Here is a 22,230-nt window from a genome sequence, read left to right on the forward strand (position 1 = left end):
GTGGTCTTCTCCACATGGCCAGACTTCTGGTGGTCTTCTCCACATGGCCAGACTTCTAGGGGTCTGCTCCACATGGCCAGACTTCTGGTGGTCTTCTCCACATGGCCAGACTTCTAGTGGTCTCCTCCACATGGCCAGACTTCTAGTGGTCTTCTCCACATGGCCAGACTTCTAGTGGTCTCCACATGGCCAGACTTCTAGTGGTCTCCTCCACATGGCCAGACTTATAGTGGTCTCCTCCACATGGCCAGACTTCTATTGGTCTTCTCCACATGGCCAGACTTCTGGTGGTCTTCTCCACATGGCCAGACTTCTAGTGGTCTTCTCCACATGGCCAGACTTCTAGTGGTCTTCTCCACAATGCCAGACTTCTAGTGGTCTTCTCCACATGGCCAGACTTCTAGTGGTCTTCTCCACATGGCCAGACTTCTGGTGGTCTTCTCCCCTTTTAATGCTCTTATGCTCATCCTTAAAAAATGCCATAAGGTCTGAAATAGACACTAAAGTCGACATACTTTACAAACATATTTAGACGAAGTCATACTAAAATATATTTTGCTCTCCTAACTAGCTAGCTAAAGTGTAGTCAGTGGCTAGCTAAGAGAGAGAAAGGGGATGGAAGAAGTTCAACAGTCTGTCAATTTCAATACAGCACATGGATTCATCATAGATTGGGCACAACTCTCTGCTATCAGCTCTGATGTCTCAGCCCTGGCTGCCAAGGCCCGCGACGGGAAACTCCAGCCGCACCAGTTCCAGGTAACTACACACACTGAAACAAATGTGTTAAACACATCCTATACACTCACACAGCATTAGTTGGTCCCACAGGTTCCAGAATCCTCTAAAACTGTGTTTCAGGGAGGCACGTTTACCATCTCTAACCTGGGAATGTTTGGCGTCAAGAACTTCTCAGCGATCATCAACCCTCCCCAGGCCTGTATCCTGGCAGTAGGGGGCTCAGAGAAGAGACTGCTGCCCGCTGACAATGAGAAAGGGTAACTACACTACTACTATAACTACACTATACTAGACTATAGTACTACCCCAGGCATGTATACTGGCAGTAGGGGGCTCAGAGAAGAGACTGCTGCCCGCTGACAATGAGAAAGGGTAACTACACTAGGACATACATTGTATATGCTGTACTCCATCTACACTATACTACCTCTACACATACAGTGCATTCAGAAAGTATTCAGACCCCTTGACTTCTTCCACATTGTGTTATGTTACAGCCTTATTCTTAAATGGATTTGTATCTGTATTTATTTAATCCATCTACACACAATACCCCATAATGACATCACAATACCCCATAATGACATCACAATACCCCACAATGACATCACAATACCCCATAATGACAAAGCGAAAACAGATTTTTTAAATTTTTGCAAATATATAAAAATTATACAGAAATACCTTATTTACATAAGTATTCAAACCATTTGCTATGAGACTCGAAATTGAGCTCAGAAGCATCCTGTTTCCATTGATCATCCTTGAGATCAAATCAAAAATCTAAATCAAATTGTATTTGTTACATGCGCCTAATACAACAGGTGTAGACCTTACAGTGAAATACTTACTTACAAGCCCTTAACCAACAATGCTTTCAGAAGTTAAGAAAAAAATGAAAATAAGTGTTAAGTAAAAAATAGAAAATAAAAGTAGGAAATTAAAGTAACAAATAATTAACCAGCAGCAATAAGTAAAAAATAGGAAATAAAAGTAGGAAATTAAAGTAACAAATAATTAACCTGCAGCAATAAAATAACAAGCTAGACTATATACAGGGGGCTACCGGTACAGAGTCGATGTGCGGGGGCACCGGTTAGTTGAGGTAATATGTACATGTATGTAGAGTTATAGTGACTATGATTATAAACAGAGTAGCAGCAGTGTAAAAGAGGGGTCTGGGTAGCCCTTTGATTAGCTGTTCAGGAGTCTTATGGCTTGGGGGTAGAAGCTGTTAATAAGCCTTTTAGACCTCAACTTGGTGCTCCGGTACCACTTGGCGCTCCGGTACAGCTTGGTGCTCCGGTACCGCTTGCCGCTCCGGTACCGCTTGGTGCTCCGGTACCGCTTGCCGTGTGGTAGCAGAGAGAACTGTCTATGACTAAGGTGGCTGGAGTCTTTGACAATTTATTTTTAGGGTCTTCCTCTGACACCGCCTGGTAGAGGTCCTGGATGGCAGGAAGCTTGGCCCCAGTTATGTACTGGGCTGTACACGCACTACCCTCTGTAGTGCCTTGCGGTCGGAGGCCGAGCAGTTGCCATACCAGGCAGTGATGCAGCCAGTCAGGATGCTCTCGGTGGTGCAGCTGTAGAACCTTTTTGAGGATCTGAGGACGCATGTCGAATCTTTTCAGTCTCCTGAAAGGGAATAGGTTTTTCATGCCCTCTTCACAACTGTCTTGGTGTGTTTGGCCCATGATAGTTTTTTTGGTGATGTGGACACCAAGGAACTTGAAGCTCTCAACCTGCTTCACTACTGCCCCATCGATGAGAATGGGGGCGTGCTCAGTCCTCCTTTTCCTGTAGTCCACAATCATCTCCTTTGTCTTGATTACGTTGAGGGAGAGGTTGTTGTCCTGGCAGCACACGAAAAGGTTTCTGACCACCTCCCTATAGGCTGTCTTGTCGGTGATCAGGCCTTCCACTGTTGTGTCATCGGCAAACTTGATGATGGTGTTGGAGTCGTGCCTGGCCATGCAGTCATGAGTGAACAGGGAGTACAGGAGGGGACTGAGCACGCACCCCTGAGGGGCCCCCGTGTTGAGGATCAGCGTGGCAGATGTGTTGTTGCCTACCCTCACCACCTGGGGGCGACCCGTCAGGAACTCCAGGATCCAGTTGCAGAGGAAGGTGTATAGTCCCAGGGTCCTTAGCTTAGTGATGAGGTTTGAGGGCACTATGGTGTTGAACGCTGAGCTGTAGTCAATGAACAGCATTCTCACATGTTCCTTTTGTCCAGGTGGGAAAGGGCAGTGTGGAGTGCAATAGAGATTGCATCATCTGTGGATCTGTTTGGGCGGTATGCAAATTGGAGTGGGTCTAGGGTTTCTGGGATAATGATGTTGATGTGAGCCATGACCAGCCTTTCAAAGCACTTCATGGCTACAGACGTGAGTGCTACGGGTCTGTAGTCATTTAGGCAGGTTACCTTAGTGTTCTTGGGCACTTGGACTATGGTGGTCTGCTTGAAACATGTAGGTATTACAGACTCAATCAGGGACAGGTTGAAAATGTCAGTGAAGATACTTGCCAGTTGGTCAGCGCATGCTCGTAGTATACGTCCTGGTAATCCGTCTGGCCCCGCAGCCTTGTGAATGTTGACCTGTTTAAAGGTCTTACTCACATCGGCTACGGAGAGCGTGATCACACAGTCGTCCAGAACAGCTGGAGCTCTCATGCATGTTTGTGTTACTTGCCTCGAAGCGAGCGTAGAAGTAGTTTAGCTCGTCTGGTAGGCTCGTGTCACTGGGCATTTTGTGGCTGTGCTTTCCTATATACCAACGGTCACGCCACAGCATCTCAATCGGATTCAAGTCCAGACTTTGACTAGGCCACTCCAAAACCTTCATTTTGTTTTTTTTAAGCCATTCAGAGGTGGACTTGCTGGTGTGTTTTGGATCATTGTCCTGCTGCAGAACCCAAGTGCGCTTCAGCTTGAGGTCACGAACTGATGGCCGGACGTTCTCCTTCAGGATGTTTTGGTAGAGAGCAGAATTCACGGTTCTATCAATCCCAGCAAGTCGTCCAGGTCCTGAAGCAGCAAAGCAGCCCCAGACCATCACACTACCACCACCATATTGGACTGTTGGTATGATGTTCTTTTTCTGAAATGCTGTGTTACTTTTACGCCAGATGTAACGGGACGCACACCGTCCAAAAAGTTCAACTTTTGTCTCGTCAGTCCACAGAATATTTTCCCAAAATCAAGATGTTTTTTTGCCAAAAGTGAGACAAGCCTTTGTTCTTTTTGGTCAGCAGTGGTTTTCGCCTTAGAACTCTGGCATGGATGCCTTTCTTGCCCAGTCTCTTTCTTATGGTCATGAACCCTGACCTTAAGTGAGGCCTGCAGTTCTTTAGATGTTGTTGTGGGTTCTTTTGTGACCTCTTGGAGGAGTCGTCGCTGCGGTCTTGGGGTAATTTTGGTAGGCCGGCCACTCCTGGGAAGGTTCACCACGGTTCCAAATGTTCTCCATTTGTGGATAATGTCTCTCACCGTGGTTCGCTGGAGTCCCAAAGCTTTAGAAATGGCTTTGTAACCCTTTCCAGACTGATAGATGTCAATTACTTTGTTTCTCATCTGTTCCTGAATTTCTTTGGATCGCAACATGATGTCTTGCTTTTTGAGATCTTTTGACCTACTTCACTTTGTCAGACAGGTTATATTTAAGTGATTTGTTGATTCAACAGGTCTGGCAGTAATCAGGCCTGGGTGTGGCTAGTGAAATTGAACTCAGCTTTCCAAAAAATGTGATTAACCAGTAAATTCATGATTTAACAAGGGGGGGCAATTACTTTGTCACATAGGGCCATGAAGGTTCGGATAGCTTTTTCCCCTTAATAAGTAAAATTATCAATTTAACTGCATTTTGTGTTTACTTGGGTTATCGTTGTGTAGTATTACAATTAGTTTGATCTGAAACATTTAAGTGTGACAAATGTGCAAAAAAATTATAAATCAGGAAGGGGGCAAATACATTTTCAGAGTACTGTACTTTACTATACTAGACTATACTACTATTATACTACAATGGTAAATAAAGGGGTGTCAAACTAACGAGTGGATGGTTTCAGCACCACCAGAGATGCAGTAGGTCTGGTTGACGTGACACTGGTTAGATTGACAGGTTGAAGCGATGGTGACCTCATTGACGTGATTTCATAATGTGACGTCATTGTGATATTGACGGGTTAGGGACAGGGCTTTTAAAACTAATGGTGATCGTACTGTGCTCTGTCGTGTGTGTGTGTGTGTGTGTGTGTGTGTGTGTGTGTGTGTGTGTGTGTGTGTGTGTGTGTGTGTGTGTGTGTGTGTGTGTGTAGGTTTAACGTGGCCAGCATGATGTCGGTGACGTTGAGTTGTGACCATCGCGTGGTGGACGGAGCGATCGGAGCTCAGTGGCTCGCAGAGTTCAGGAAGTTCCTGGAGAAGCCTGTCACCATGCTGCTCTGATTGGACAACGCTCTCACCAGGCCATGCTGTGGTTGGCTGCAGCCGTCGGCAAGCTGATCTGATTGGTGGAAACCTTTTCATCATGCTTCTGTGATTAGCTGGCCCACCACAAGGACACTCCCCCTTAAAGGGGTGAGGCAGGACTCACTCCCCTCCCAGAGTATAACACCCCTCCCCATCTCTCGCTCTCTTTATTTATTGCGACCAGGTAGTTACAGTTTAGACCAGAGGCCATAATATCACTCATGTTTATAAAGGGAACTGTTACAGACCCGCCCCTGTGTGTGTGTGTACCCAGAGTAGGGAGATTGTGTTAAAAGCCAAAGTTAGATGGATAATGCCCCCTAGACTCACTCACAGGCCCACTGCAGACCACCCCAGCTCCTCTGAAGCACCATGTGTATGTGAACACATTGACAGGTCTGCAGTTCTGTTGGTTGTATGTTCTCCCTTGTAGTTCGTTAATTGATTGATTGGCCAGAGTTCACTCACCTATATCAAGTCTTTAGAGGGGAAGATCGCCAACCGGCCATGCTGCTTATCTCCAGGTGTGGAGCTGATCTATTGGTACCTTCTATAATGCTGTAGGATTGGTGGAATCTACAGAGTAGGTGGGGCTTTACTTATGACATCACTCCTGACTAAGCTCTCTGCCAATCCCCTTCTTCCCCAGGACATGTTCTTGTTTTCTAACCCTTCATAAAGAACATTCTATTTACATGACATCATCTGTAAACAAGTGAAACGCACAAATATGTGAAGCTGGATATATGGTTTCCATGGAAATTACTGCTGAATAAATTTAAATGAATGAAAATGAGCTACTATGGTGCTGTTGTGGAGAGTCATTCTGTATATAGATTAACTTGGTGTATCTCCCATAGACACCGATGCATTTTATTTTATTTATTTAACCAGGCAAGTTAGTTAAGAACAAATTCTTATTTACAATGACGGCCTACTAAAAGGTCTCCTGCGGGGACGGGGGCCTGGGATTTAAAAAAATTATACAATAAATATAGGACAAAACGCACATCACAACACTACATAAAGAGACTTAAGGCAGCAACACAAAAACATACTACAAACATTATTGGGAAAAGTCAACAGCACAAAGGTCAAGAAGGAAGAGACAACAATACATCATACAAAGCAGCCACAACTGTCAGAGTCCATGATTGAGTCTTGGAATGAAAAGATGGAGATAAAACTGTCCAGTTTGAGTGTTTGTTGCAGCTCGTTCCAGTCGCTAGCTGCAGTGAACTGAAAAGAGGAGCGACCCAGGGATGTGTGTGCTTTGGGGACCTTTAACAGAATGTGACTGGCAGAACGGGTGTTGTATGTGGAGGATGAGGGCTGCAGTAGATATCTCAGATAGGGGGGAGTGAACGGGTGTTGTATGTGGAGGATGAGGGCTGTAGTAGATATCTCAGATAGGGGGGAGTGAACGGGTGTTGTATGTGGAGGATGAGGGCTGTAGTAGATATCTCAGATAGGGGGGAGTGAACGGGTGTTGTATGGGGAGGATGAGGGCCGCAGTAGATATCCAATTTTATTGGTCACATGGTTAGCAGATTTTATTTATTTTACCTTTATTTAACCAGGAGGCCAGTTGAGAACAAGTCCTTTATTTAACCAGGTAGGCTAGTTGAGAACAAGTTCTCATTTGCTACTGCGACCTGGCCAAGATGAAGCAAAGCAGTTCGACACAAACAACAACACAGAGTTACACATGGAATAAACAAAACATACAGTCAATAATACAGTAGAAAAATAAGTCTATATACAGTATGAGCAAATGAGGGGAGGTAAAGGCAAAAAAAGGCCATGGTGGCAAAGTAAATACAATATAGTAAGTAAAACACTGGAATGGTAGATTTGCAGTGGAAGAAAGTGCAAAGTAGAAATAATGGGGTGCAAAGGAGCAAAATAAATAAATACAGTAGGGGAAGAGGTAGTTGTTTGGGCTAAATTATAGATGGGCTATGTACAGGTGCAGTAATCTGTGAGCTGCTCTGACAGCTGGTGCTTAAAGCTAGTGAGGGAGACGTGTTTCCAGTTTCAGAGATTTTTGTAGTTCATTCCCGTCATTGGCAGCAGAGAACTGGAAGGAGAGACGACCAAAGGAGGAGTTGGCTTTAGGGGTGACCAGAGAGATATACCTGCTGGAGCGCGTGCTCCAGGTGGGTGCTGCCATGGTGACCAGTGAGCTGAGATAAGGGGGGACTTTACCTAGCAGGGTCTTGTAGATGACCTGGAGCCAGTGGGTTTGGCGACGAGTATGAAGCGAGGGCCAGCCAACGAGAGCGTACAGGTCGCAGTGGTGGGTAGTATATGGGGCTTTGGTGACAAAACGGATGGCACTGTGATAGACTGCATCCAATTTGCTGAGTTGAGTGTTGGAGGCTATTTTGTAAATGACATCGCCGAAGTCAAGGATCGGTAGGATGGTCAGTTTGGCAGCATGAGTGAAGGATGCTTTGTTGCAAAATATTCTAGATTCTAGATATAACTTTGGATTGGAGATGTTTGATGTGAGTCTGGAAGGAGAGTTTACAGTCTAACCAGACACCTAGGTATTTGTAGTTGTCCACATATTCTAAGTCAGAGCCGTCCAGAGTAGTGATGCTAGTCGGGCGGGCAGGTGCAGGCAGCGATCGGTTGAAGAGCATGCATTTAGTTTTACTAACGTTTAAGAGCAGTTGGAGGCCACGGACGGAGAGTTGTATGGCATTGAAGCTCGTCTAGAGGGTAGTTAACACAGTGTCCAAAGAAGGGCCAGATATATACAGAATGGTGTCGTCTGCGTAGAGGTGGATCAGAGAATCACCAGCAGCAAGAGCAACATCATTGATGTATACAGAGATGAGAGTCGGCCTAATAATTGAACTCTGTGGCACCCCCATAGAGACTACCAGAGGTCCGGACAACAGGCCCTCCGATTTGACACGCTGAACTCTATCTGAGAAGTAGTTGGTGAACCAGGGGATGCAATCATTTGAGAAACCAAGGCTATGGAGTCTGCCGATGAGGATGTGGTGATTGACAGAGTCGAAAGCCTTGGCCAGGTCGATGAATACGGCTGCACAGTACTGTTTCTTGATGTTAATGCGAGTGTAGCGAAATGCTTATCTCATAAGGGGATGACAAGTTTACAGAGGAGTATAGAGTGCAGTGATGTGTCCTATAAGGAGCATTGGTGGCAAATCTGATGGCCGAATGGTAAAGAACATCTACCCACTCGAGAGCACCCTTACCTGCCGATCTATAAATTATGTCTCTGTAATCTAGCATGGGTAGGACGGTCATCTGAATCAGGGTTAGGTTGGTAGCTGGGGTGAAAGAGGAGCGATTACTATAGAGGAAACCAAGTCTAGATTTAACTTTAGCCTGCAGCTTTGATATCTGCTGAGAGAAGGACAGTGTACCGTCTACCCATACTCCCAAGTACTTGTATGAGGTGACTACCTCAAGCTCTAAACCCTCAGAGGTAGTAATCACACCTGTGGGAAGAGGGGCATTCTTCTTACCAAACCACATGACCTTTGTTTTGGAGGTGTTCAGAACAAGGTTGGGGGTAGAGAAAGCTTGTTGGACACTAAGAAAGCATTCATTAGGGCTGTAGTATATCCTATAGGACACCATATTTGGTCAGAGAGCGACGTCTTCATGGCACGCCGGTGACGCGGACGGCAATCACTTGAATAACTGTATCTTTGTCAAATAAGCACCAATCGGGGTCAAACAAAGCTTGTGTGTGTGTGTGTGTGTGTACTATGTTTAATATTTTTGGACCATTGTCTTCTCTGAAAACAGATACTGACAGGAGGAGCAATATGAGTCTGTCAGAGGTCGTCACGCTGGAAGGGGACGTGTGGACAACCAAAGCTTCCAACGAAGAAGCAGGTGTCCCTTCCAGTGATGTGGAGCTGACCTTGGACCTGGTACCAGTAAGGATGGCCTTTACGGAGGTGGTAAGACCCTCGCTCCTTGATATAGAAATCCTTCGACTTCACTGCCTCTTCAACGGTAAGGTCTGTTGCACCATAGGGACACTTGACCTCTACCAGACCATCCGGTGAGGATGCCTCTAGCACTGAGGTGCAGTGCCTTAGACCGCTGCGCCACTCGGGAGCCCAGCTGTAGAATTTTTAAGTACATTTTCACATCAGGACAAGCGCAACTTTTCCATAACTTGTGATTTTATCAATTAAACGTTTATCACTTGATATATCAATCATATGGTGGGAAGGATCCTATAAATTCACTGTGTGAATGCATGTACCACTCTGAATAAATAAACACTGTGCTTTTGAAGATTTGTCTCTGGTCATGAAACTAGAATACAGACTGGATGTCTAAACTAAGTCCATTCTGAATGTCAACAGACTTTTAGATTCATTCTCATCAAGGACAACATTCTAGAACTGAGTTATCACCCATCTAAGTCTTGTATCTGGGGTAACCTGGTTCATCATTATATAATGGATTAAGTGACTATTTCCTTGTAGAATGTTGACAGCACTATAGAACACATTGTATTGCTAAGATGCTCAAACTGAATTTAATAGCGACACTCACCAACACAGGATAAAAGTTATCCCTCATGCTGGCACAGACCAAACCGGTATGTTACCCCTCACTATAGCTGCTCTTCTCCACATGGCCAGACTTCTGGTGGTCTCCCCCACATGGCCAGACTTCTGGTGGTCTCCTCCACATGGCCAGACTTCTAGTGGTCTTCTCCACATGGCCAGACTTCTAGTGGTCTACTCCACATGGCCAGACTTCTAGTGGTCTACTCCCCATGGCCAGACTTCTAGTGGTCTTCTCCACATGGCCAGACTTCTGGTGGTCTCCTCCACATGGCCAGACTTCTGGTGGTCTCCTCCACATGGCCAGACTTCTAGTGGTCTTCTCCATATGGCCAGACTCCTAGTGGTCTCCTCCACATGGCCAGACTTCTAGTGGTGTCCTCCACATGCCAGACTTCTGGTGGTCTTCTCCACATGGCCAGACTTCTGGTGGTCTTCTCCACATGGCCAGACTTCTAGTGGTCTTCTCCACATGGCCAGACTTCTAGTGGTCTGCTCCACATGGCCAGACTTCTGGTGGTCTTCTCCACATGGCCAGACTTCTGGTGGTCTTCTCCACATGGCCAGACTTCTAGGGGTCTGCTCCACATGGCCAGACTTCTGGTGGTCTTCTCCACATGGCCAGACTTCTAGTGGTCTCCTCCACATGGCCAGACTTCTAGTGGTCTTCTCCACATGGCCAGACTTCTAGTGGTCTCCACATGGCCAGACTTCTAGTGGTCTCCTCCACATGGCCAGACTTATAGTGGTCTCCTCCACATGGCCAGACTTCTATTGGTCTTCTCCACATGGCCAGACTTCTGGTGGTCTTCTCCACATGGCCAGACTTCTAGTGGTCTTCTCCACATGGCCAGACTTCTAGTGGTCTTCTCCACAATGCCAGACTTCTAGTGGTCTTCTCCACATGGCCAGACTTCTAGTGGTCTTCTCCACATGGCCAGACTTCTGGTGGTCTTCTCCCCTTTTAATGCTCTTATGCTCATCCTTAAAAAATGCCATAAGGTCTGAAATAGACACTAAAGTCGACATACTTTACAAACATATTTAGACGAAGTCATACTAAAATATATTTTGCTCTCCTAACTAGCTAGCTAAAGTGTAGTCAGTGGCTAGCTAAGAGAGAGAAAGGGGATGGAAGAAGTTCAACAGTCTGTCAATTTCAATACAGCACATGGATTCATCATAGATTGGGCACAACTCTCTGCTATCAGCTCTGATGTCTCAGCCCTGGCTGCCAAGGCCCGCGACGGGAAACTCCAGCCGCACCAGTTCCAGGTAACTACACACACTGAAACAAATGTGTTAAACACATCCTATACACTCACACAGCATTAGTTGGTCCCACAGGTTCCAGAATCCTCTAAAACTGTGTTTCAGGGAGGCACGTTTACCATCTCTAACCTGGGAATGTTTGGCGTCAAGAACTTCTCAGCGATCATCAACCCTCCCCAGGCCTGTATCCTGGCAGTAGGGGGCTCAGAGAAGAGACTGCTGCCCGCTGACAATGAGAAAGGGTAACTACACTACTACTATAACTACACTATACTAGACTATAGTACTACCCCAGGCATGTATACTGGCAGTAGGGGGCTCAGAGAAGAGACTGCTGCCCGCTGACAATGAGAAAGGGTAACTACACTAGGACATACATTGTATATGCTGTACTCCATCTACACTATACTACCTCTACACATACAGTGCATTCAGAAAGTATTCAGACCCCTTGACTTCTTCCACATTGTGTTATGTTACAGCCTTATTCTTAAATGGATTTGTATCTGTATTTATTTAATCCATCTACACACAATACCCCATAATGACATCACAATACCCCATAATGACATCACAATACCCCACAATGACATCACAATACCCCATAATGACAAAGCGAAAACAGATTTTTTAAATTTTTGCAAATATATAAAAATTATACAGAAATACCTTATTTACATAAGTATTCAAACCATTTGCTATGAGACTCGAAATTGAGCTCAGAAGCATCCTGTTTCCATTGATCATCCTTGAGATCAAATCAAAAATCTAAATCAAATTGTATTTGTTACATGCGCCTAATACAACAGGTGTAGACCTTACAGTGAAATACTTACTTACAAGCCCTTAACCAACAATGCTTTCAGAAGTTAAGAAAAAAATGAAAATAAGTGTTAAGTAAAAAATAGAAAATAAAAGTAGGAAATTAAAGTAACAAATAATTAACCAGCAGCAATAAGTAAAAAATAGGAAATAAAAGTAGGAAATTAAAGTAACAAATAATTAACCTGCAGCAATAAAATAACAAGCTAGACTATATACAGGGGGCTACCGGTACAGAGTCGATGTGCGGGGGCACCGGTTAGTTGAGGTAATATGTACATGTATGTAGAGTTATAGTGACTATGATTATAAACAGAGTAGCAGCAGTGTAAAAGAGGGGTCTGGGTAGCCCTTTGATTAGCTGTTCAGGAGTCTTATGGCTTGGGGGTAGAAGCTGTTAATAAGCCTTTTAGACCTCAACTTGGTGCTCCGGTACCACTTGGCGCTCCGGTACAGCTTGGTGCTCCGGTACCGCTTGCCGCTCCGGTACCGCTTGGTGCTCCGGTACCGCTTGCCGTGCGGTAGCAGAGAGAACTGTCTATGACTAAGGTGGCTGGAGTCTTTGACAATTTATTTTTAGGGTCTTCCTCTGACACCGCCTGGTAGAGGTCCTGGATGGCAGGAAGCTTGGCCCCAGTTATGTACTGGGCTGTACACGCACTACCCTCTGTAGTGCCTTGCGGTCGGAGGCCGAGCAGTTGCCATACCAGGCAGTGATGCAGCCAGTCAGGATGCTCTCGGTGGTGCAGCTGTAGAACCTTTTTGAGGATCTGAGGACGCATGTCGAATCTTTTCAGTCTCCTGAAAGGGAATAGGTTTTTTCATGCCCTCTTCACAACTGTCTTGGTGTGTTTGGCCCATGATAGTTTTTTTGGTGATGTGGACACCAAGGAACTTGAAGCTCTCAACCTGCTTCACTACTGCCCCATCGATGAGAATGGGGGCGTGCTCAGTCCTCCTTTTCCTGTAGTCCACAATCATCTCCTTTGTCTTGATTACGTTGAGGGAGAGGTTGTTGTCCTGGCAGCACACGAAAAGGTTTCTGACCACCTCCCTATAGGCTGTCTTGTCGGTGATCAGGCCTTCCACTGTTGTGTCATCGGCAAACTTGATGATGGTGTTGGAGTCGTGCCTGGCCATGCAGTCATGAGTGAACAGGGAGTACAGGAGGGGACTGAGCACGCACCCCTGAGGGGCCCCCGTGTTGAGGATCAGCGTGGCAGATGTGTTGTTGCCTACCCTCACCACCTGGGGGCGACCCGTCAGGAACTCCAGGATCCAGTTGCAGAGGAAGGTGTATAGTCCCAGGGTCCTTAGCTTAGTGATGAGGTTTGAGGGCACTATGGTGTTGAACGCTGAGCTGTAGTCAATGAACAGCATTCTCACATGTTCCTTTTGTCCAGGTGGGAAAGGGCAGTGTGGAGTGCAATAGAGATTGCATCATCTGTGGATCTGTTTGGGCGGTATGCAAATTGGAGTGGGTCTAGGGTTTCTGGGATAATGATGTTGATGTGAGCCATGACCAGCCTTTCAAAGCACTTCATGGCTACAGACGTGAGTGCTACGGGTCTGTAGTCATTTAGGCAGGTTACCTTAGTGTTCTTGGGCACTTGGACTATGGTGGTCTGCTTGAAACATGTAGGTATTACAGACTCAATCAGGGACAGGTTGAAAATGTCAGTGAAGATACTTGCCAGTTGGTCAGCGCATGCTCGTAGTATACGTCCTGGTAATCCGTCTGGCCCCGCAGCCTTGTGAATGTTGACCTGTTTAAAGGTCTTACTCACATCGGCTACGGAGAGCGTGATCACACAGTCGTCCAGAACAGCTGGAGCTCTCATGCATGTTTGTGTTACTTGCCTCGAAGCGAGCGTAGAAGTAGTTTAGCTCGTCTGGTAGGCTCGTGTCACTGGGCATTTTGTGGCTGTGCTTTCCTATATACCAACGGTCACGCCACAGCATCTCAATCGGATTCAAGTCCAGACTTTGACTAGGCCACTCCAAAACCTTCATTTTGTTTTTTTTAAGCCATTCAGAGGTGGACTTGCTGGTGTGTTTTGGATCATTGTCCTGCTGCAGAACCCAAGTGCGCTTCAGCTTGAGGTCACGAACTGATGGCCGGACGTTCTCCTTCAGGATGTTTTGGTAGAGAGCAGAATTCACGGTTCTATCAATCCCAGCAAGTCGTCCAGGTCCTGAAGCAGCAAAGCAGCCCCAGACCATCACACTACCACCACCATATTGGACTGTTGGTATGATGTTCTTTTTCTGAAATGCTGTGTTACTTTTACGCCAGATGTAACGGGACGCACACCGTCCAAAAAGTTCAACTTTTGTCTCGTCAGTCCACAGAATATTTTCCCAAAATCAAGATGTTTTTTTGCCAAAAGTGAGACAAGCCTTTGTTCTTTTTGGTCAGCAGTGGTTTTCGCCTTAGAACTCTGGCATGGATGCCTTTCTTGCCCAGTCTCTTTCTTATGGTCATGAACCCTGACCTTAACTGAGGCAAGTGAGGCCTGCAGTTCTTTAGATGTTGTTGTGGGTTCTTTTGTGACCTCTTGGAGGAGTCGTCGCTGCGGTCTTGGGGTAATTTTGGTAGGCCGGCCACTCCTGGGAAGGTTCACCACGGTTCCAAATGTTCTCCATTTGTGGATAATGTCTCTCACCGTGGTTCGCTGGAGTCCCAAAGCTTTAGAAATGGCTTTGTAACCCTTTCCAGACTGATAGATGTCAATTACTTTGTTTCTCATCTGTTCCTGAATTTCTTTGGATCGCAACATGATGTCTTGCTTTTTGAGATCTTTTGACCTACTTCACTTTGTCAGACAGGTTATATTTAAGTGATTTGTTGATTCAACAGGTCTGGCAGTAATCAGGCCTGGGTGTGGCTAGTGAAATTGAACTCAGCTTTCCAAAAAATGTGATTAACCAGTAAATTCATGATTTAACAAGGGGGGGCAATTACTTTGTCACATAGGGCCATGAAGGTTCGGATAGCTTTTTCCCCTTAATAAGTAAAATTATCAATTTAACTGCATTTTGTGTTTACTTGGGTTATCGTTGTGTAGTATTACAATTAGTTTGATCTGAAACATTTAAGTGTGACAAATGTGCAAAAAAATTATAAATCAGGAAGGGGGCAAATACATTTTCAGAGTACTGTACTTTACTATACTAGACTATACTACTATTATACTACAATGGTAAATAAAGGGGTGTCAAACTAACGAGTGGATGGTTTCAGCACCACTAGAGATGCAGTAGGTCTGGTTGACGTGACACTGGTTAGATTGACAGGTTGAAGCGATGGTGACCTCATTGACGTGATTTCATAATGTGACGTCATTGTGATATTGACGGGTTAGGGACAGGGCTTTTAAAACTAATGGTGATCGTACTGTGCTCTGTCGTGTGTGTGTGTGTGTGTGTGTGTGTGTGTGTGTGTGTGTGTGTGTGTGTGTGTGTGTGTGTGTGTGTGTGTGTGTGTGTGTGTGTGTGTGTGTGTGTGTGTGTGTGTGTGTGTAGGTTTAACGTGGCCAGCATGATGTCGGTGACGTTGAGTTGTGACCATCGCGTGGTGGACGGAGCGATCGGAGCTCAGTGGCTCGCAGAGTTCAGGAAGTTCCTGGAGAAGCCTGTCACCATGCTGCTCTGATTGGACAACGCTCTCACCAGGCCATGCTGTGGTTGGCTGCAGCCGTCGGCAAGCTGATCTGATTGGTGGAAACCTTTTCATCATGCTTCTGTGATTAGCTGGCCCACCACAAGGACACTCCCCCTTAAAGGGGTGAGGCAGGACTCACTCCCCTCCCAGAGTATAACACCCCTCCCCATCTCTCGCTCTCTTTATTTATTGCGACCAGGTAGTTACAGTTTAGACCAGAGGCCATAATATCACTCATGTTTATAAAGGGAACTGTTACAGACCCGCCCCTGTGTGTGTGTGTACCCAGAGTAGGGAGATTGTGTTAAAAGCCAAAGTTAGATGGATAATGCCCCCTAGACTCACTCACAGGCCCACTGCAGACCACCCCAGCTCCTCTGAAGCACCATGTGTATGTGAACACATTGACAGGTCTGCAGTTCTGTTGGTTGTATGTTCTCCCTTGTAGTTCGTTAATTGATTGATTGGCCAGAGTTCACTCACCTATATCAAGTCTTTAGAGGGGAAGATCGCCAACCGGCCATGCTGCTTATCTCCAGGTGTGGAGCTGATCTATTGGTACCTTCTATAATGCTGTAGGATTGGTGGAATCTACAGAGTAGGTGGGGCTTTACTTATGACATCACTCCTGACTAAGCTCTCTGCCAATCCCCTTCTTCCCCAGGACATGTTCTTGTTTTCTAACCCTTCATAAAGAACATTCTATTTACATGACATCATCTGTAAACAAGTGAAACGCACAAATATGTGAAGCTGGATATATGGTTTCCATGGAAATTACTGCTGAATAAATTTAAATGAATGAAAATGAGCTACTATGGTGCTGTTGTGGAGAGTCATTCTGTATATAGATTAACTTGGTGTATCTCCCATAGACACCGATGCATTTTATTTTATTTATTTAACCAGGCAAGTTAGTTAAGAACAAATTCTTATTTACAATGACGGCCTACTAAAAGGTCTCCTGCGGGGACGGGGGCCTGGGATTTAAAAAAATTATACAATAAATATAGGACAAAACGCACATCACAACACTACATAAAGAGACTTAAGGCAGCAACACAAAAACATACTACAAACATTATTGGGAAAAGTCAACAGCACAAAGGTCAAGAAGGAAGAGACAACAATACATCATACAAAGCAGCCACAACTGTCAGAGTCCATGATTGAGTCTTGGAATGAAAAGATGGAGATAAAACTGTCCAGTTTGAGTGTTTGTTGCAGCTCGTTCCAGTCGCTAGCTGCAGTGAACTGAAAAGAGGAGCGACCCAGGGATGTGTGTGCTTTGGGGACCTTTAACAGAATGTGACTGGCAGAACGGGTGTTGTATGTGGAGGATGAGTGCTGCAGTAGATATCTCAGATAGGGGGGAGTGAACGGGTGTTGTATGTGGAGGATGAGGGCTGTAGTAGATATCTCAGATAGGGGGGAGTGAACGGGTGTTGTATGTGGAGGATGAGGGCTGTAGTAGATATCTCAGATAGGGGGGAGTGAACGGGTGTTGTATGGGGAGGATGAGGGCCGCAGTAGATATCCAATTTTATTGGTCACATGGTTAGCAGATTTTATTTATTTTACCTTTATTTAACCAGGAGGCCAGTTGAGAACAAGTCCTTTATTTAACCAGGTAGGCTAGTTGAGAACAAGTTCTCATTTGCTACTGCGACCTGGCCAAGATGAAGCAAAGCAGTTCGACACAAACAACAACACAGAGTTACACATGGAATAAACAAAACATACAGTCAATAATACAGTAGAAAAATAAGTCTATATACAGTATGAGCAAATGAGGGGAGGTAAAGGCAAAAAAAAGGCCATGGTGGCAAAGTAAATACAATATAGTAAGTAAAACACTGGAATGGTAGATTTGCAGTGGAAGAAAGTGCAAAGTAGAAATAATGGGGTGCAAAGGAGCAAAATAAATAAATACAGTAGGGGAAGAGGTAGTTGTTTGGGCTAAATTATAGATGGGCTATGTACAGGTGCAGTAATCTGTGAGCTGCTCTGACAGCTGGTGCTTAAAGCTAGTGAGGGAGACGTGTTTCCAGTTTCAGAGATTTTTGTAGTTCATTCCCGTCATTGGCAGCAGAGAACTGGAAGGAGAGACGACCAAAGGAGGAGTTGGCTTTAGGGGTGACCAGAGAGATATACCTGCTGGAGCGCGTGCTCCAGGTGGGTGCTGCCATGGTGACCAGTGAGCTGAGATAAGGGGGGACTTTACCTAGCAGGGTCTTGTAGATGACCTGGAGCCAGTGGGTTTGGCGACGAGTATGAAGCGAGGGCCAGCCAACGAGAGCGTACAGGTCGCAGTGGTGGGTAGTATATGGGGCTTTGGTGACAAAACGGATGGCACTGTGATAGACTGCATCCAATTTGCTGAGTTGAGTGTTGGAGGCTATTTTGTAAATGACATCGCCGAAGTCAAGGATCGGTAGGATGGTCAGTTTGGCAGCATGAGTGAAGGATGCTTTGTTGCAAAATATTCTAGATTCTAGATATAACTTTGGATTGGAGATGTTTGATGTGAGTCTGGAAGGAGAGTTTACAGTCTAACCAGACACCTAGGTATTTGTAGTTGTCCACATATTCTAAGTCAGAGCCGTCCAGAGTAGTGATGCTAGTCGGGCGGGCAGGTGCAGGCAGCGATCGGTTGAAGAGCATGCATTTAGTTTTACTAACGTTTAAGAGCAGTTGGAGGCCACGGACGGAGAGTTGTATGGCATTGAAGCTCGTCTAGAGGGTAGTTAACACAGTGTCCAAAGAAGGGCCAGATATATACAGAATGGTGTCGTCTGCGTAGAGGTGGATCAGAGAATCACCAGCAGCAAGAGCAACATCATTGATGTATACAGAGATGAGAGTCGGCCTAATAATTGAACTCTGTGGCACCCCCATAGAGACTACCAGAGGTCCGGACAACAGGCCCTCCGATTTGACACGCTGAACTCTATCTGAGAAGTAGTTGGTGAACCAGGGGATGCAATCATTTGAGAAACCAAGGCTATGGAGTCTGCCGATGAGGATGTGGTGATTGACAGAGTCGAAAGCCTTGGCCAGGTCGATGAATACGGCTGCACAGTACTGTTTCTTGATGTTAATGCGAGTGTAGCGAAATGCTTATCTCATAAGGGGATGACAAGTTTACAGAGGAGTATAGAGTGCAGTGATGTGTCCTATAAGGAGCATTGGTGGCAAATCTGATGGCCTAATGGTAAAGAACATCTACCCACTCGAGAGCACCCTTACCTGCCGATCTATAAATTATGTCTCTGTAATCTAGCATGGGTAGGACGGTCATCTGAATCAGGGTTAGGTTGGTAGCTGGGGTGAAAGAGGAGCGATTACTATAGAGGAAACCAAGTCTAGATTTAACTTTAGCCTGCAGCTTTGATATCTGCTGAGAGAAGGACAGTGTACCGTCTACCCATACTCCCAAGTACTTGTATGAGGTGACTACCTCAAGCTCTAAACCCTCAGAGGTAGTAATCACACCTGTGGGAAGAGGGGCATTCTTCTTACCAAACCACATGACCTTTGTTTTGGAGGTGTTCAGAACAAGGTTGGGGGTAGAGAAAGCTTGTTGGACACTAAGAAAGCATTCATTAGGGCTGTAGTATATCCTATAGGACACCATATTTGGTCAGAGAGCGACGTCTTCATGGCACGCCGGTGACGCGGACGGCAATCACTTGAATAACTGTATCTTTGTCAAATAAGCACCAATCGGGGTCAAACAAAGCTTGTGTGTGTGTGTGTGTGTGTACTATGTTTAATATTTTTGGACCATTGTCTTCTCTGAAAACAGATACTGACAGGAGGAGCAATATGAGTCTGTCAGAGGTCGTCACGCTGGAAGGGGACGTGTGGACAACCAAAGCTTCCAAAGAAGAAGCAGGTGTCCCTTCCAGTGATGTGGAGCTGACCTTGGACCTGGTACCAGTAAGGATGGCCTTTACGGAGGTGGTAAGACCCTCGCTCCTTGATATAGAAATCCTTCGACTTCACTGCCTCTTCAACGGTAAGGTCTGTTGCACCATAGGGACACTTGACCTCTACCAGACCATCCGGTGAGGATGCCTCTAGCACTGAGGTGCAGTGCCTTAGACCGCTGCGCCACTCGGGAGCCCAGCTGTAGAATTTTTAAGTACATTTTCACATCAGGACAAGCGCAACTTTTCCATAACTTGTGATTTTATCAATTAAACGTTTATCACTTGATATATCAATCATATGGTGGGAAGGATCCTATAAATTCACTGTGTGAATGCATGTACCACTCTGAATAAATAAACACTGTGCTTTTGAAGATTTGTCTCTGGTCATGAAACTAGAATACAGACTGGATGTCTAAACTAAGTCCATTCTGAATGTCAACAGACTTTTAGATTCATTCTCATCAAGGACAACATTCTAGAACTGAGTTATCACCCATCTAAGTCTTGTATCCGGGGTAACCTGGTTCATCATTATATAATGGATTAAGTGACTATTTCCTTGTAGAATGTTGACAGCACTATAGAACACATTGTATTGCTAAGATGCTCAAACTGAATTTAATAGCGACACTCACCAACACAGGATAAAAGTTATCCCTCATGCTGGCACAGACCAAACCGGTATGTTACCCCTCACTATAGCTGCTCTTCTCCACATGGCCAGACTTCTGGTGGTCTCCCCCACATGGCCAGACTTCTGGTGGTCTCCTCCACATGGCCAGACTTCTAGTGGTCTTCTCCACATGGCCAGACTTCTAGTGGTCTCCTCCACATGGCCAGACTTCTAGTGGTCTACTCCCCATGGCCAGACTTCTAGTGGTCTTCTCCACATGGCCAGACTTCTGGTGGTCTCCTCCACATGGCCAGACTTCTGGTGGTCTCCTCCACATGGCCAGACTTCTAGTGGTCTTCTCCATATGGCCAGACTCCTAGTGGTCTCCTCCACATGGCCAGACTTCTAGTGGTGTCCTCCACATGCCAGACTTCTGGTGGTCTTCTCCACATGGCCAGACTTCTGGTGGTCTTCTCCACATGGCCAGACTTCTAGTGGTCTTCTCCACATGGCCAGACTTCTAGTGGTCTGCTCCACATGGCCAGACTTCTGGTGGTCTTCTCCACATGGCCAGACTTCTGGTGGTCTTCTCCACATGGCCAGACTTCTAGGGGTCTGCTCCACATGGCCAGACTTCTGGTGGTCTTCTCCACATGGCCAGACTTCTAGTGGTCTCCTCCACATGGCCAGACTTCTAGTGGTCTCCTCCACATGGCCAGACTTCTAGTGGTCTTCTCCACATGGCCAGACTTCTAGTGGTCTCCACATGGCCAGACTTCTAGTGGTCTCCTCCACATGGCCAGACTTATAGTGGTCTCCTCCACATGGCCAGACTTCTATTGGTCTTCTCCACATGGCCAGACTTCTGGTGGTCTTCTCCACATGGCCAGACTTCTAGTGGTCTTCTCCACATGGCCAGACTTCTAGTGGTCTTCTCCACAATGCCAGACTTCTAGTGGTCTTCTCCACATGGCCAGACTTCTAGTGGTCTTCTCCACATGGCCAGACTTCTGGTGGTCTTCTCCCCTTTTAATGCTCTTATGCTCATCCTTAAAAAATGCCATAAGGTCTGAAATAGACACTAAAGTCGACATACTTTACAAACATATTTAGACGAAGTCATACTAAAATATATTTTGCTCTCCTAACTAGCTAGCTAAAGTGTAGTCAGTGGCTAGCTAAGAGAGAGAAAGGGGATGGAAGAAGTTCAACAGTCTGTCAATTTCAATACAGCACATGGATTCATCATAGATTGGGCACAACTCTCTGATCGCGCTGGTGAACAGTAGCTGACAGTGTCGGCTAGAGATGATGTGCAACAGCTTCCTGCAGGAAGTGGTAGACTTGCTGAGGTCTTCTCTGTTGCTAATTAGCATTTCAATTGTTTTAGAGTAAATTGAGGCGAATATATTGACAAAACTCATATTGTCCGAGAGAGAATTACACGGTTATCAAATCATCACGCCAAGGTAAGCCCACACCAGACTCGCACAACTTTATCGGAGTTGTCCCTGTTGATATTCAAGACTGGCTATGCATATTCATGAGGCTAGCATAAAATCTCACTCTCCATTGAATACAGGTGGGTGATGTCAGCACCCCTCAAGTATTCAAATAAGATTGAGACCAATCCAAAGAGAAGAATTGGTAGGAGCTTGACAGCTCGCCATTCCGTTCTGTGGACAACGAATCCCATTGTTAGGGCGGAGACGCAAGCGTCTCATTTATATCCGGTATCTGTGACTTATCCCTGACCCGTCTCAGTAGTAGAACGTGAGTAAAATCCCTGGCCAAGCCATTATTCCAACCTGTGTTGTGATAACTGCGTTGTTTGTTCTATAAGTTCTGTTAGTTCATATGCCTTCACACCGTGCTATAAAGGCCTAAGGCCGAGACAATGAGAAGACAGTCGCTGAATAAATTCAACCATACCGTTGATTCATCACAAAACCGGAGAGCAAAATCTGTCAGGTGAAGTACACAAAAACATGTTGCATGTAACAAACGGTTACATGACTTACTTGTCAAGCAAGGTAATGTTTTCGACATTTTCAGACCACTAAACAATTATTGATTTAGAACAACAGAGTTACCGCAAGTCACAAAGAAAACAGGTCTGGAGTGAACCAAAGGCT

At 45.6% G+C, this 22,230-nt stretch overlaps 2 protein-coding genes across 4 annotated transcripts; both read left to right on the plus strand.

Moving 5' to 3' along the window:
• The first annotated feature begins 586 nt into the window (after window positions 1-586).
• On the plus strand, window positions 587-6,011 carry LOC115153792 (dihydrolipoyllysine-residue acetyltransferase component of pyruvate dehydrogenase complex, mitochondrial-like). Of its 2 annotated transcripts, XM_029699377.1 has the most exons (4): window positions 587-759; window positions 862-955; window positions 1,071-1,113; window positions 5,062-6,011. In XM_029699377.1, exons 1-4 carry the CDS (start codon window positions 616-618, stop codon window positions 5,189-5,191), a joined length of 411 nt encoding a protein of 136 aa, XP_029555237.1. In that variant the 5' UTR covers window positions 587-615; the 3' UTR covers window positions 5,192-6,011. The 2 variants fall into 2 exon arrangements, with proteins under 2 accessions (XP_029555237.1, XP_029555236.1); XM_029699376.1 differs by lacking the exon at window positions 1,071-1,113 and having other exon boundaries at window positions 595-759; window positions 862-998.
• A 4,877-nt stretch (window positions 6,012-10,888) lies between these two features.
• On the plus strand, window positions 10,889-16,355 carry LOC115153794 (dihydrolipoyllysine-residue acetyltransferase component of pyruvate dehydrogenase complex, mitochondrial-like). Of its 2 annotated transcripts, XM_029699379.1 has the most exons (4): window positions 10,889-11,061; window positions 11,164-11,257; window positions 11,373-11,415; window positions 15,406-16,355. In XM_029699379.1, the coding sequence occupies exons 1-4, from the start codon at window positions 10,918-10,920 to the stop codon at window positions 15,533-15,535; spliced, it is 411 nt and encodes a 136-aa protein (XP_029555239.1). In that variant the 5' UTR covers window positions 10,889-10,917; the 3' UTR covers window positions 15,536-16,355. The 2 variants fall into 2 exon arrangements, with proteins under 2 accessions (XP_029555239.1, XP_029555238.1); XM_029699378.1 differs by lacking the exon at window positions 11,373-11,415 and having other exon boundaries at window positions 10,897-11,061; window positions 11,164-11,300.
• Window positions 16,356-22,230: the final 5,875 nt, after the last annotated feature.

The sequence above is a fragment of the Salmo trutta genome, chromosome 19, assembly GCF_901001165.1.
Source record: "Salmo trutta chromosome 19, fSalTru1.1, whole genome shotgun sequence".
NCBI classification, from domain to species: Eukaryota; Metazoa; Chordata; class Actinopteri; order Salmoniformes; family Salmonidae; genus Salmo; species Salmo trutta.